General features: G+C 40.5%; 1 protein-coding gene across 2 annotated transcripts in view; it reads left to right on the top strand.

Annotated features, from left to right (window-relative positions):
- LOC105451769 (receptor-type tyrosine-protein phosphatase kappa) overlaps positions 1-14689 on the top strand; it is a 63589-nt gene that overhangs the window by 9517 nt on the left and 39383 nt on the right. For both annotated transcript variants that reach the window (XM_011692432.1, XM_011692431.1), the window contains exon 2: positions 5762-6035. In XM_011692432.1, coding sequence (XP_011690734.1) covers positions 5762-6035 — 274 coding nt within the window. The remainder of the gene's footprint in view (positions 1-5761; positions 6036-14689) is intronic.

Below are 14689 nucleotides of genomic sequence, written 5' to 3'. Positions count from 1 at the left end.
CACGTGACGATGCAGTGCGTGAATAATTCATTGGCGCGAAAAGTTAAATCACAAGACCATTATGAATTAAATTTAATTAACGCACGGATATAGCTAACGCGTACCGTAAACGAGAACGGTAAATTGCGAGACAGTGCACGGATCGGAAGAAACTAATCTTTAGCGGAGTTGCGTAACTCCGACAGCGCGCGGTTGCGAAAGTCGATGACGATTCGTGTGACTGTTGCGCGAAGGAGAAGCGTTCCCGTCGGTGTTTTGTGAGTATTTTTGCACCGCGCCGTTTCTTCCGATCAATCGTCAAGCGATAAAATAAAGTCGGGGGTTTTTAAACAGGAGATCGGTAGCGTAGACAAGAACAATATATATCAGCGAGGGGATATTTCTCTTCTCTTTCTAAAAAAAGGCATGACATTGATACTCGCATCTCTCGAAGTATTGTTGTCTCTTGCCCGCGATGCCGATTAATTGTCTCGTAACGCTTACTTCGTGAGTGGCTGTCACTGCATATTTTGACAGTGGTGCGTATTGTGGTTGATCGAGTGTATGGCAAGTATAGTAAAGAAGTGAAAAATATCAAATAGCGCGCGCAAAGCGTGCGTTAGTAATGCCAGAGTGAATAAAAACTGTTATTCGTTCTTTCCGCGTTTTGTGCCAAAAATTATAAGTGCAGGAATCTCTGAGATCCCTGACAGTAATAAAAAATAATTTGCTCAGATTCAAGATGCGGAAGTGCTCCTTTCAGCCGAAAGAAGTAATGCAAATAAGAGATAAAAAATTGTCATTATCGTTTTGCGCCAAAAAGTGTAAGTGCGGGAACAATCTCTGAGATCTCTGATAGTAAAAAAAAATAATTTCCTCAGATTCGAGGTGCAAAAGTGCTTCGTTCAGTTGAAAGGAGCAATGCGTATGTACTTATATGCAAATAAGAGATCAAAAATAGTTATTAGCGTTTTGCGCCAAAAAGTACAAGTGCGGGAACAATCTCTGAGATCCTTGACAGTAAAAAAAAATAGTTTGCTGAGATTCGATGCGGAAGTGCTCCGTTCAGTCGCAAGTAGCAATGCATATATTATGTATGTAAGAGATTAAAAATTGTTATTAGCTCTTTGCGCCAAAAAGTACAAGTGCGGGAACAATCTCTGAGATCCTTGACAGTAAAAAAAAGAATAGTTTGCTGAGATTCGAGGTGCGGAAATGTGCCGTTCAGCCGGAAGTAGAAGCACGTATACGTATCCTTTCTAAAAAAAGGCATAACATCGATACTTACATCTTTCAAAGTATTGTCGCTTTTCTGCGATGCCGAGTGGTTTTCTCGCAGCGGGTTACTTTCGTGAGCGGCTGTCATAGCATATATTACAGTTGTGTGTATTAAGGTTGATAGAGTGTACTATAGCAAATATAGTAAGAAGTGAAAAATGTTAAATAGCGCGCGCGAAGCGCTAATGCTAGTGAAAGAAATAGACGACGGCTTTTCTCCTCCTTTTTCTCTTATCTTTTCTTTCCTTTGTCTTTTTTCTTTACCGAAATGATCTGTCTGATATTAGGTCAATGTTTTTTATTTTTCTGTGCTGAAACTGCACTAGCATTTTCTTTTGTCAAATATCAAACATATGTATACTTCACAATATAACATCAAACATATATTTCACTTTAATTGCGAAGAGTGCACTAGTTCAGATATAAAAAACAGACCTATTAAGCACTTTTGGGCGTGAATTTATGGCCCCGCTACGGTAAACGTGGAGCAAATGTGATTGAGTTCCACTCTATCTCGACCGTACTAACGCGAGCGTGAATTTCAATATATGAGAGAGAATCTTCGAGCACCGATGGTGAATCAGGGAGGCAAAAATCAATAATTAAGTTGACGTCATTAATGATCACAGTTAATGCATATGAACTTCTAGATTGCAGCGCGATAGAATATATTGTCAGTTTTTCCGCCCGATCGAGCTCCGCGCGCGCACACAAGCGCACGCACGTAATTCGTCTGCTTAATTATTAATTAATACAGCTATGGCGACCGAAATTTGGATACAGAGAAATAAATGGCTTTCTAGTTTTGGTCGATTAAGCAAATCAGCCGGCCGTTCCAATTGCAATATACAATATTAATACCTGCTACGTTACGCATACTACGTATACGCTAAGTTGTGAATAGTAATTTTATAACCTATATATATATATTATGTACAACAAAAATAAAATATTTTTAAAGTTAGCATTTATTAGATGTCACGAAAGTGAGGGGAATTTCACAGGACTTGATGCTTTGAGCATTGATTTATTAAATTGCCTTTGGCAATTTAATTGTAATATTACATACTACTTGGTTCGGAGCTACGAAGATGCACGCGATTTGCGGCCACGCGGTGTTATATAAACCGAAAATTGTAAGATTTACACTAATATTATATGGAAGCACCAAGATCCGCTTTGTACCGTTGTTGGCGTTTCAATATTTCAATTGTTAATTAACATTACATGGTCTTTCCTGATCATTTAAAATATTTTTCTTTCTCCCATGATTACTTTACAAACACATTCCAAATTTCAAAATTAATACCAGAATGGAACGATATAAAAATTTCGCTCAAGTGTAAAACTTTTATTCTTACAAATTGTATTTTGCGCGACTCGATCGTATTCGACAAAAAGCGTTGCGCATTGGAGTCGAGTTTCGACCGATTAAGCAGCTGTTGTTTAATTGTGCGCAATTAGACGTTGTCGATACGTTCCTCCGTCGTGCATTTTATTGCGTTTAATTTGGTAGAAACTGCGAAAGGGAATTCTCGATATATACGGTAGTAGCGTTGAAATATGCACCATTACATTAGGACGAAGATCCATTATCGAGGCTTGAAATGGACGCGACAGTGACGGATTAAGCCTCAAGTGCCTGCAGCGTAATTTAATAAGCGTGCGCGGAGGGCTCGGGATTCACCACACGGATTGATATATCAATCTACATAGATAATTACAATTTGCCGCGACGGAAATCAACGGACGCTGGAGACGCGAAAAAATCTGTCCCAGTTGCGCTCATTTAAATATTTCTATGTAAGAAACCGTACCGTGCTCTCAACTTGGTTCCCAACTTCTTCAGTTTCTTACGCGATAAATCGGGAGAGACGCGACGGAGGCCGGTGCCAAGTGTACAATAAATAATGCCTTCGTGAAAGTTATACCTGAAAGATGCCGCTATCTTGCATGAGATATGGACTTTTGAAACATATGTAAGCACTATATAAACATATGTAAGCACTATATAAACCGTACTTTTTTATTAATATATTATTGATTTGCGCGTTTTTGAAAATTATTGCTTTAAGAGAAAGTTATTGATGAGAAAGAGCGCGCGGAAATTGTATATATTTCGGCAAGACGGTCCCGGTCTTTGAAAGATTAAAATACTTTGAGCGATTTGCATGAAAGATTTATTACGTGGATTCGCAAGAAACTTCGGACTCCGCAAATTGTCCCCTTAGAAGCGCGTGTGCTCCGAGTCAAAGTAATTCGAGCTATTCTATGTTAGCGTGGAAAATGAATAAGAGAAACTTAGTGCTGCCGAGAGAGAAATAGTTTCCGCGCGTTGTACTAATTGCACGCGAAACCGCGAGATAGTTTTTCGAAAAATTCCACGTACCGAAGATTGTTTCGCAAATTCGAGATGTAAGAATAAATTTCTGGAAAATTTTTCTAGAGAAATTTTCACTCGTATCGCGGATTTTTATGCACACATTAGAAAGATAAGGTGAGAACCTGTGAATAATATAACGATACGTTTGTAGAAGAAATGAATTTGTTACATTCAATGCAAAATTATAAAACAATGATATCTATAGATAATTATAAATTTAATTTATTAATTAAAACTCCATCAACACTCAATCTAAAAAGTTATGTCAGTAAAGTAACTTACGCTCTGCTTTTAATGGCATTATTTCTCGGATTTTCCTGCATGCAAATGCGATTAAAAGTACGTCGTTGCTAATGGAAAGTAGAGAGACATAGACGGGGCTTGAAAACTGAATGAAAATGCAATGAGGGAAGAAGGCGATGAAATAATATCTTGTCTATAGATTCTGCAGTTAGAATATGGGCGCGCTTTGAGAGCAAACTTGTGAAAAGTGTCGCAATATAAATTGAATTGTGACCACGAACAATTTAGAAAAAAAAATTTCGAATCATAAGGATTAATTTATCTCGATTAAATTCCTAAATATGTCAAATGCTCTACGCAACAATTTTCAAGTAATTTCAAAGTTTCAACATTAAAAGCATAATAATTTCTAGCCTCTTGTAACTTTCCACTATTCAGTTTTAGTCCGATTTCGCAACTTCGTCGTTATGGTTATTAAAACTAAGCAGGTCTGGCACTTAAGCCCATTGACGTCGCTTTTAATCACCGCGAATAGTAATTGTAGCGAAGCTTTGGTCTAAAGAAATTGTCAAATTTCCCAAGTGTTGTCAATCGCTTCGAACATTAGCAAGAAAATATCTATATTAATATATTCTTATGATTATTCCGCTATTTAGTTGTCACGCAGCTTCTGAACTTGGTCGTCGAATGCAAACTAAAACGGCATCGGGACTTAATGCCACTTTTGGTCGTCAAGAACGACACCGAGGGCACGTGTAAGGGGTTATTAACTTATTACGTCGCCCCGATAAATATAGGCGTCGAGGAAACGTAGGAAAACACAACGCGATCTTCTCCGTCACGTTGCCAGCTGGCCCATCCGGCCGTCTCTATTCTCTGCCACCGTCGCGTGCAACGATGGTCATAGTCATCGTCCAAAGACGAGACGTTGCTTGTTTTAGATCTGCTCGCTACTGCTCGTCTCCGCGAAATCTAGCGGAAACCCACGATCGCTCGGGGAAAAGATGAATCTTCTGGAAAATGATTACGAATAATGGATCCGTTCACCTGCAGTCACTGGGTACCCGGAAAACGGGCGTAATTATATCTTTGAAAGCGTCTTTGATAAGCCCTGTCACTGACACGCCATCGTCGAAATACGTTTCCTCGAGGAAATACGAGAATCGTTTTCTCAGGGGTTGATGTAACAGCGGTTGCCGCAACAACGCGAACGTCATGCATACCGCTCTCGGTGTGCTCTCCATGGCGCGATGGATCGTAGCGAGGACAATGATAATCCTTCGGGGGACAGTGAGCATGTATGACACAAACAGCGTCGACTGGCGCTTAACGTTAGGCTCTTGGGCATACAAGCTGTTCGGATGCAAATATTGAAGGAGGATTAATATTCGACATCTTTTTCAATATTTGCCTCCCTCCCTTTCCGCGAAGAGGGCGAAAAATATGCGTGCTAAATTTGCGGCCCTATTAGATTCGCGAAACCATTAAGAAGTTAAATGTACTTGCATAATTTATTTGACTGTATTATCCGAAAGTCTGTGAGACTTTAAAATTCTATACTGTCTTAAAGTCATTTGCTTATTAACTAGGCATAAGAATTACGTGGAATTAATAATCTTTCTTTCTTTTGCTCTCTTTCTCTTTCTTTCTGCCTCTCTCCTTTACTTTCTTAAAAAAAAAAAATAATTTTGTTATATCATTACAGACGATATTTAGCATTTTAAAACTATCATAAATGAAAGAAGAACTCGCACAAAGAGTTCGAATTCCTTTGACATAAACTGAATAAAGTAGGAACGATTTATCAAAAATAATATTTTATAATAAGCAGATCCTATACTTGTATTAATTTTACTTTTCTCTTTCTCGATTTTGCAGAGCATGTCGTCTCTACGAACGCAGTCGACCGGCGGCGGTGTTCTCGGTCTAAGCAGCGTCGGTTCCGATCGCACGGGCGCGGCCTCGACCGTCGCCGGTTCCCACTCGCATTCCCACTCGCACAGGAAGCATCATCATCACCACAGAAGCCGAAGCGCGCCCCGAGCACCGGAGAAACCGCCTAGAAAGCGTCAGCTAAATCCCGGCCAGAGTCTCGCCTCTATTCCTAGTCAGATCAAGTTGTCTATGCTGAACAGCGGCCTCATCTCCTTCGGTGAGACACGACCCGATCCGCTCGCCTTAATGAATTACTCCGGCCTGACTGCCTGGCCTTCCCCAGATTAATCCCAGATAATACTAACAATTAAAAGACGTCTTACGGGTATCTAAAGAGACGCTTTCCCGATATTTTTCCGATCGCTCCTTCCCTTCTTCTCTCGGTTACAACTTGCGCGCGACTCGAGCGAATTACAAGCATAACAAAATTCGCGAGTTAAAAACCGGATTAGAAAATAATCGAAACGCAATTCCAGTTGTAACGATTCTTACGACCGTTCGCAAAATGAAAACCTAAATCCGATTTGCGACGTCGAACAATACCCGCACTAAACGTAATGAATTATTGACACAGCCGAGACGCGCGGTATTGATTACATGTGCTTTATATATTTTTCATATCGACATGTTAGATTTATATTTACTCTTTCAGCTGTGATCGTCATGAATACGGCGAAGCTACAAACAAAATGAATATTTCATCGCAATCAAAACAGATGTATTATTTTTGTAAATATGGGATATCATTGTGCGCTGAAATTCCGCGTTTCCGCAATCAGTATCGTAAATGCATTTTCCATTGAGAAAATAAATTTTATGCATTCAGGCCATGGAATCTGAGGGCTCCACTTAACGACTGCGCAATCGACACTTAGGCAAAGAACACCAAGCGCATAATTCGATGAAGCTGAACGCTCTCTCGAGTCGAAACTCGAACGCTCTCTTCGAAAGCGTATATCAGAAGCTTTTAGCGTCGAATCGACTGCCTTTTCGTTGCTGTAGCATTTTTAAAAAAATTTTTCTTTCTGGCGCCTTTCGAATTAAAAAAGGGAGCTTGATCCTTTTTCCTTCACATTTACGATTAATTTCTAGTCACGGCAATTGGCGATTAACGCGCGTTTACGATTTTTTCAAATTTCCTTTCCTTTTTTCTCTTATAACACTTACAAAGCCAAGAAAACCGAGGCTTCTTTGGCATATGTTCCTACAGTCTTTCGATTGCATGCAGACACTCAAGATTCTTGAGAGGAGACGTAAAATGTTCTAAATATTCTCGAAACTCTCGAGACCTTCGAGAGATCGCACTAAGACTTAGTAGTTTTCGAGGGGTTGAAAAGGCTGAAAATTCTCGTAAGTCTGGGGAGTTGTAATGCATTTTGCGACACGCCCGAGATCACCGTAAATATATAAGCTCGCACTCGAGTTTCGGAACGCTCGAGGACGCTTTAGAAATGCTCGGGAATATTTCCGAGAAGAAACGAGATTATGATGGCGATATTCTTTTTCTTTTTTTTTATGTAAGAAAACTCTTCTACGTTACATTAATATCTCAGTGGATTTTAAAACACTTTTCCGATATTTTCACCAACGTGCAGTGGATTACGCTGTCGATTTGAATAACGAATCTATCCATCGTTAGCAAGTCAATATACGTAAACATCAGTAATTCTAACGCTCGCATGTTGCCCTCTTGATCTATATATACGTAATGAAAGCCTGAGGTATCGGTAGTCTCGAATTCCGTAGCGAATACGGAACGCAATACCGGGGCACACAGTGAAGCTTTTACACACGCCAAACAACAACGCATCGCCATCGGTGCGCACATTGCGTGAAAACTTTCATGCATCAAACCAGCTATTGAATAATATATATTAAAAAGGAAATAATAATTATAACGCGATACGCAAAAGTGCCGGGAAATTTGCGAAATAATACGACAGATTAATTGATCAAAGGCAAGCCGTAATATTCGACAATATAAATATTCGCGATGTAATTTTGATTAATGCGAGTTCGTTTCGCAAATTACGCGGTATCTCTCTGGTTTTTGCGGACAAGCGGAACGTGACGCGTCAGAATCACACCGTTAACGAATACCTAAGCGCGATTGTTTGTGAAGCACGGAGAGGGATAGCCTAGTCTGTGAAGACGCATATTATATTTCAGCGGCTTTAAAGAACGAATTGTTATATCGCGAATTTCGTCCGCTATAATAAGGTCAAGAGGCTGTTTATCCTCAGGTGTAATCACGCAAATGATACGCGCCCTGACATCTGCCATCGTCGCGCAAGAAACCAATTAACGCAAGCGTTCCTTCGCCCATGATAGCGCTTTAACGGGTCATTAAGCGCCGAGCTCTCACACTCGTAATATCGTCGCGGAGAGTTGCGAAAAATAATCGTGTGCGGCTTCGCGTTTCCAGTTGTGACGAATCATTAATTTTCTCACTTTTATCGAGAAGAAGGCTCACCCGTATTTTTTTTTTTTTTTCAATGGATAAACATTTCTCTTTGTCGATGCACATTGAATAGCGTTGTCATTTTATTCGAAAGCATATATCCGAGTGGACAATGTGGCCGAGACACGTTAATCATTGCCTGAGACAATGACACTGCCAGTTATACACTCTCCATTGTACCGTGCGCTTTGACGGGCGTTTTTCTTCCTTTCTTTTTTCCCCTCCGCTTTCACACGCAGGTTGTCCCGGTAAAAGATGGTCTTCTTAATGAAAGTAGTTCGGGCTTTGAAATGAAATAGAAAGAGTGTTATAAATCGAAAACACATATACTGGGCCGAGATAGCCAATTTCATCGTCCAAAATGGCCACTCTCGCGCGGCATTAAAATGCGCCGATGCGTTTCATAGTTTTTAAGAAGATTGTAAGAGAAACGAAATAAATCTCTCGTATCGGCTTCATTTTCAGAGATATGAAAACGCCCTTGAGCATTATAAATGGCCTCATGCATTTTTACAGGCTTGTAATGAAAACTTTTCTCGAGGGGCGCGAGTGAAAATGTTGAAACCGTATGCGACACGTGTGCGACATTCCATTTTATATCGTAAGGGGGACAGATATCTCTGATTAAATCAGGAATCTCGTTCCGTGTATAAGACAGCGCGTTAATCCACCGCCAGTTTGAATCGAAGGGCAGATTTTATAGTGATTTAATCTTTATTGATTGAATATTTAACACTGCCATTATCGCGCGCTTTACCTTTGACAAATTAGCATCATATATATTGCACGCTCGTTGTAACTGATATGATTTGCAACAATTCTTCACGGCGCGTATCTTGCCCGCATCAGCGCTGCTGGCAGACGCTTGAAAAATTACAACTAATAAATTTTCAAATTCATCCGAGATACTCCAAATAACGGAAGCTGCTTGCACACGCAACGCCGGTGGTATATGAAATAAAAATAAATTGTTTAATACGGCTTATCGGGATTAGTTCGCCGGGCCCGAACGGGCTTGGCTTTGATTCACGAATTTATTCGGGAGGAAAGAAACAGGGATGCTGCGCGAGCAGCGGCGCATCTCGGATATTTTTAAACCGACGCATATATGAGACACACGCACTAGCTGCATTAACGTTCGGTCCACGCCGCCGTCGCGGTGATGGTGCTGTCACACAGGCGAACAAAGTTAGTTGATCTTGACACAAATGCAGGCGACCCACTGCCACGAGCATTGCTCCTTGCCGCCGCCGCCGTCGTCGCGTCGTCAGTGGCGCGGGCCTCGCTTTCGCAACGAAAATAAAGCAACGCTTTTCCGTGCTGACTCATCCGACCTGCGTCCGTGAACCGGATACCCGGAGTGCAAGCGTTGAGGACTGCCACATTGCATGACGACGACGTTGGAATTTGCCGGAGTACTCGACCTCTCAGTTGTTATGAATGTTCAACGTGCACGCAGTCCACGTGAACGAATCATTCTTCCTGTCGAAACTCTTTTCCCGCTAAAATGCTCAAAACACATCCAGATGGAAAGACTTTAAACGAGAAAAATTGAACGATCAATTATTTGGCAAGAAAAAAAGACTTGAATCAGAAAAAACCACATGTTGGACACATTCTGACACGGGAAAGCTTGACTGGAACAATTTGTGTACAAAAATTAATATACATATAGGAACGATTTAAAAGATTAATGCTTCGGCCGTCGATAAGTTGATAAGAATAGTCGATTATTTATTGGATTATATATGGGGGCACTAAAGAAAATGATTTATCGGCAAACGATTTCCGGATATTGATATACGGTCAGTGCGAATAAATTGAATTTAACGCGATTACGAGTATTGAGTGCGGTATCAGCCGCATATAATCAAGCAGAGACGCATATTATACGGTCAAACGATAGCCAACACAAAGCAGGCGATGCGTGCGGTGCCCGCAATAAATGAAACCAGAATTTTATTTGCATATCCATTTAAACGGGAGTTTATCCGAATGAATACCCGGTTCCACATCCGGAAGCCTATTAACCTATTTTTTTCCGACGAGATACCCCGAAAACAAGCCGACGGGATATCCACCTGCGAATGACAGAAGGGGGAAAACGTGCGTAACAAACAATTACTTTTTGCCAGAATGACAATGTTTCGAAATGTGAAAAATGTAGAAGCGCAAAATGTGTGTCTCACCAACCCTGCAATATATACCTTGATGTATTATTTTGAAAAAATTTTAAAACAGTATTTCACAAGAATTAAACAATATTTTGAAATCTTTTTAATTGCGTTTAAATGAAGTGATACAATTTAATTATCGTTTGTGTCATCTATATGTATCTATTTAATTACAATTTTTTATGTATGTGTTTTAACACATTATATTTTATTATATGTATATCAAATCTTTCTATTATAATGTATTCTCTGCTACATTTGACAAAATATGTTTATTTAGCAAAGTATACATTTATAATAAATTAACTTTCGGAACATTTCTCCCTTGAATATAATTCACGAAAAGTCGGTCTTTTACGTCAAAAATAGTTGGCTTTAATCGCAAACGCGTTAAACAATGTACGCAACCGTCGCAACGTTGCGTTCATTACACATCCGTATGATTGATCGACTCTCTTTGCAAATGAATAATTTTAACGGACGTGATTGGATATCCATTCGATCGATGGTGGCGAGCGCGCGTCGAACGCGCGAGCCGATCGGCGAAAATAACTCGGAGGAATCCCGCACGGCGCATGGTATCTTCAGATATTGCGGAATATATTTAGGATGTCGAGATAAAACGAAAATATTTCGTCCGTGTACGCGGCTTCAAGAACGCGCTTTATAAATAAACTGCAGCCGGTTAAGGTTGCAATGCTCCTGCTGCGGATGATTATTTCGTATATAATCTCGCGGGCACTGCAAACGCGCCTGTATAGGTATATACATTCCGCGCGTAATTATTGTATAATTGACCTAATTGGCGTGATATGTAAAATTCTATATTTTGTTGCCTGCATCGGAGAGTGAAGCAAAATTAAATTTTACCTCAAGCGCGCGAACCTTGCGTTGTTCTTCAAAGTAAGAGAGTTACAGCACCCGCTGCGCCATTCGATGGCTCGTATACGTATATATGACTCGAGATGCGTGCAAGGCGCGAATTGCTCGCGCCTTCCATCCGGAATTGCGAATGGTCGTTAAATTCGCGACCACAAGCACGTTTATATTTATCTTCGCGGCATTCTCACGCCTTTATCCGTGCCACCTGCTATCCCGCGATCCGTCATACGGCGGATCACGCCCGCGGAGAAAGAGTCGCGTTTGCAATGCGGAATTTCCGTAAGGAGGCTGCACACACATACAATGTCGCGCTCAGTGTCGGTGTTAGGCGCCGAATGCTAAATGCGAACTTGTCGTGGCGCCAAGTAAGGCCAATTGCTGCATAATACCCGGATCGTCGGGTCGGTCGTTACCGGCATAATAGCGGTACTCCGCGCCATTGCATCGGCGACACGTTCTCGCCGATTGTCGAGACGACGATGAAAATCGAGGTGGAAGGCTTATTTGCATCTGGTACAAATGCGATAAGCGCCGTTCGCTATATCAGCCCCCGAGCAGATCCGTATAGTATCCATTCGTAAAAGCTCGCCAGCGTTATGAATAGACTTTGAATAAATCAATACTTCAATATGTAATTAATCTCTCGCGCGCTTACGTGCATAAATGCTACTCGATACTTTTTCATATTTAGATATCATTTTTTTTTTACATCGTTATTACAACCTTAATTTGTTGTGAAAATAAACTGTATAGAGAAAAAAAAAACGATTTTTTTCTTCTTCTTGTGAATCGAGTTTGTCGGCATTAATATGAATTACGTATCGCTTTTGAATTACTCAGAGCCTTCGTGTGGCTGGCAATAAAATTGCAAAATTCAATTCTCACCGCCGCGCGCCGCCGTCGCGCACATCTGCCAGCTTCTGCACCGGGTATGCCAGAGAATTTTCCTGTCAGTAATCGATATTCTCCCTGACGAACAAAGCGAGCGCCGTGTATATAAGTTCCGAAACGTCGCGCCATACGTGTATATATAATATCGAACGCAGGAAGTTGATAGCCGAGTTACGTACGACGATAAGATATAGACCGTGCGTAGAGCTGTCTCTCATCGAACCCGCGGAAGCCGTGGCATCTATGTTTATTGTCGCGACTGTATGTCCGCGGTTTGGTTCATTGTACTTGCTCAGACTCGAGCAAATGCGATTGCACACAGCGCGGCTGTACGGCCCGAGTTATAGACGTTCAACAACCCGCGTTCAATGCAACGAACTTCAATAATTGCAGCGCAACTTTCGCATATTAGATTGCCGCCTAAATAATACCGCTGCTTATTTCTATTTCAAATAGCACAGTAACCCATCGCGCAAATTATCGCAATGCGGCATTTCTTTAGTGCGATTTAAAGTCGGGCGACAACACAGTTGCATTAATAATGGAAAAAAAATATTTTGCGTTAAACAAATAAAAATACAAAATGTGTGTTGCATATTGAGTATCGAGAATACAAAATAAAAAATTTAATTTTCACTCACGTGTAGAGAAGAGAATAGAGGAAACAACGAAAGAGCAATCAAACTCGCCTGTCACTATCAATGGGATTTACCGACGTATATTGCAACAAGAATGCATCGCGATATGCGTGGCTACCAATAATTGTATGTACAAATGATCGCGCGGCGATCGTGCTGCAAGCACGCAGCGTGCCGTCCGCGCGGAACGCGCGTCGATCGAAAATTCTGCCTCGCATACTGTCATCGCCCTCACCCGTTCGTCGCCCATTGATAATAAAGCCGCTGATTGCGAAATCAAATTAAATCGCGCCCAGGCGCAATTCGATCATTTAATCCGACCTGAAGGCGCTACGAGTCCGTGCAAATTTTACACGAACGAATTTGTCGCGTGACTTCATGCGTTTTCATTTGCGCGCATTGACCTGCCCAATTGGCGAATAATAACTGCCGATGATTGTATTAGAGTGGTTGCGATTTTGCAATAATTCTTCACCATGATGTTTCTATCTGTCGCAAATAAATATTAAAAAATGCATTCGACGCGAATTTTATACGAAATGGTGTTATTATAATGTTGGAAATATTAGAGTTCAACGATATATTCATATATTCCTTCTTAAAATCACAGCAAAATTGAAACAGCTGTTGTCTCTTCGTAATTCATCCAGTGCGTATTCACAATGTCTCCAGAATTGCTTACAATCGCCGACCAGAAACCCTCGCTTTAAGATCAACGACTATGGTCAATTAAAAAACTCCCTTTGTCAAAGACGAGCGGCTTTGCCTTTACCGCGCGAAAACCGCGGTTCTATAAAGCTGACTTTCATCCCCTTTTTTCCCTGTCTACCTTCCCATTCCAAGTCTATCTGCAATCTCCTCCTTCTCACTTTTTATGTCTCTTTCCCTCTTCGTCTCTCTCTCTCTCTCTCTCTCTCTCTCTCTCTCTCTTTCTCTCCCAATCCGACGGATCTCTCTTTTGAATATTGCTTGGATACATCAAGCTCTCTACGAGATAAAATTGAAGACGCTTTCTTCACCATTGTAAAGTGCGCCTTAACTTTTCACGAGCTGCTCGTAACTTTGTAATTTTCGCCACGAGAGTGCTCGTAATCCACAATGGCCCATTATCTCAGAGTCTTATTCTGTAAAATGTAAATCAATTTGTATACAATTACCATCCGTTAAATTTTGTGCCTGTCTGGCTTTGACCGAACGGTCAAAGCCAGATATGATATACGACCATTAAAAAAGCATATGGTTCTTCGAAGCAGATTCCCGATTTTCAAAGCATTTGTTTAATTCCGCGCGCGCACGTGTGTGTTGTTCATTTTCTGTGCATATTTACTACGTTTCGAGTTTAAATTGAAATTTTATATTTTAATCAAACATATTTGCTTTACATATTCTACAAATACTTATTGAAAACCAATGAATTTGATAAAATCCAAAACTATTGAGAATTATTTCTATGAAATTATTTTGAAAATTGAAATACATGTTAGAGAGTAAAAGAAAAGTATTAAATTCAAAAATAGAACAGTACCGTTAATTACTATAAATTTAAACATTTATATAAAAACTAAGACTATATGAAATAATTTTAAACAAACTTAATTACTTAATGCTGTATGTAAAAATATTCAATCAAATATTTTTGCAATTCCATCAGTTTTATAAATTGGTTATCGCATTTGAGATATAAAGCAGTACTGGGAAAGTGAACAAATTGAGAAAATTCGATATGGTCGATTGCCACCCTTGAAAACGTCGGTGCCCAAACTTTTGTTAGGTCCAGATCCGTTGATCCGCGCGATGACCTCAATTTTACCAAACTCGCAATTCG

The sequence above is a fragment of the Wasmannia auropunctata genome, unplaced genomic scaffold (assembly GCF_000956235.1).
Source record: "Wasmannia auropunctata unplaced genomic scaffold, wasmannia.A_1.0 LD336044.1, whole genome shotgun sequence".
NCBI lineage: Eukaryota > Metazoa > Arthropoda > Insecta > Hymenoptera > Formicidae > Wasmannia > Wasmannia auropunctata.
The sequence above is the reverse complement of the archived record's forward strand: the minus strand, read 5'-3'. Positions and strand labels throughout refer to the sequence as shown.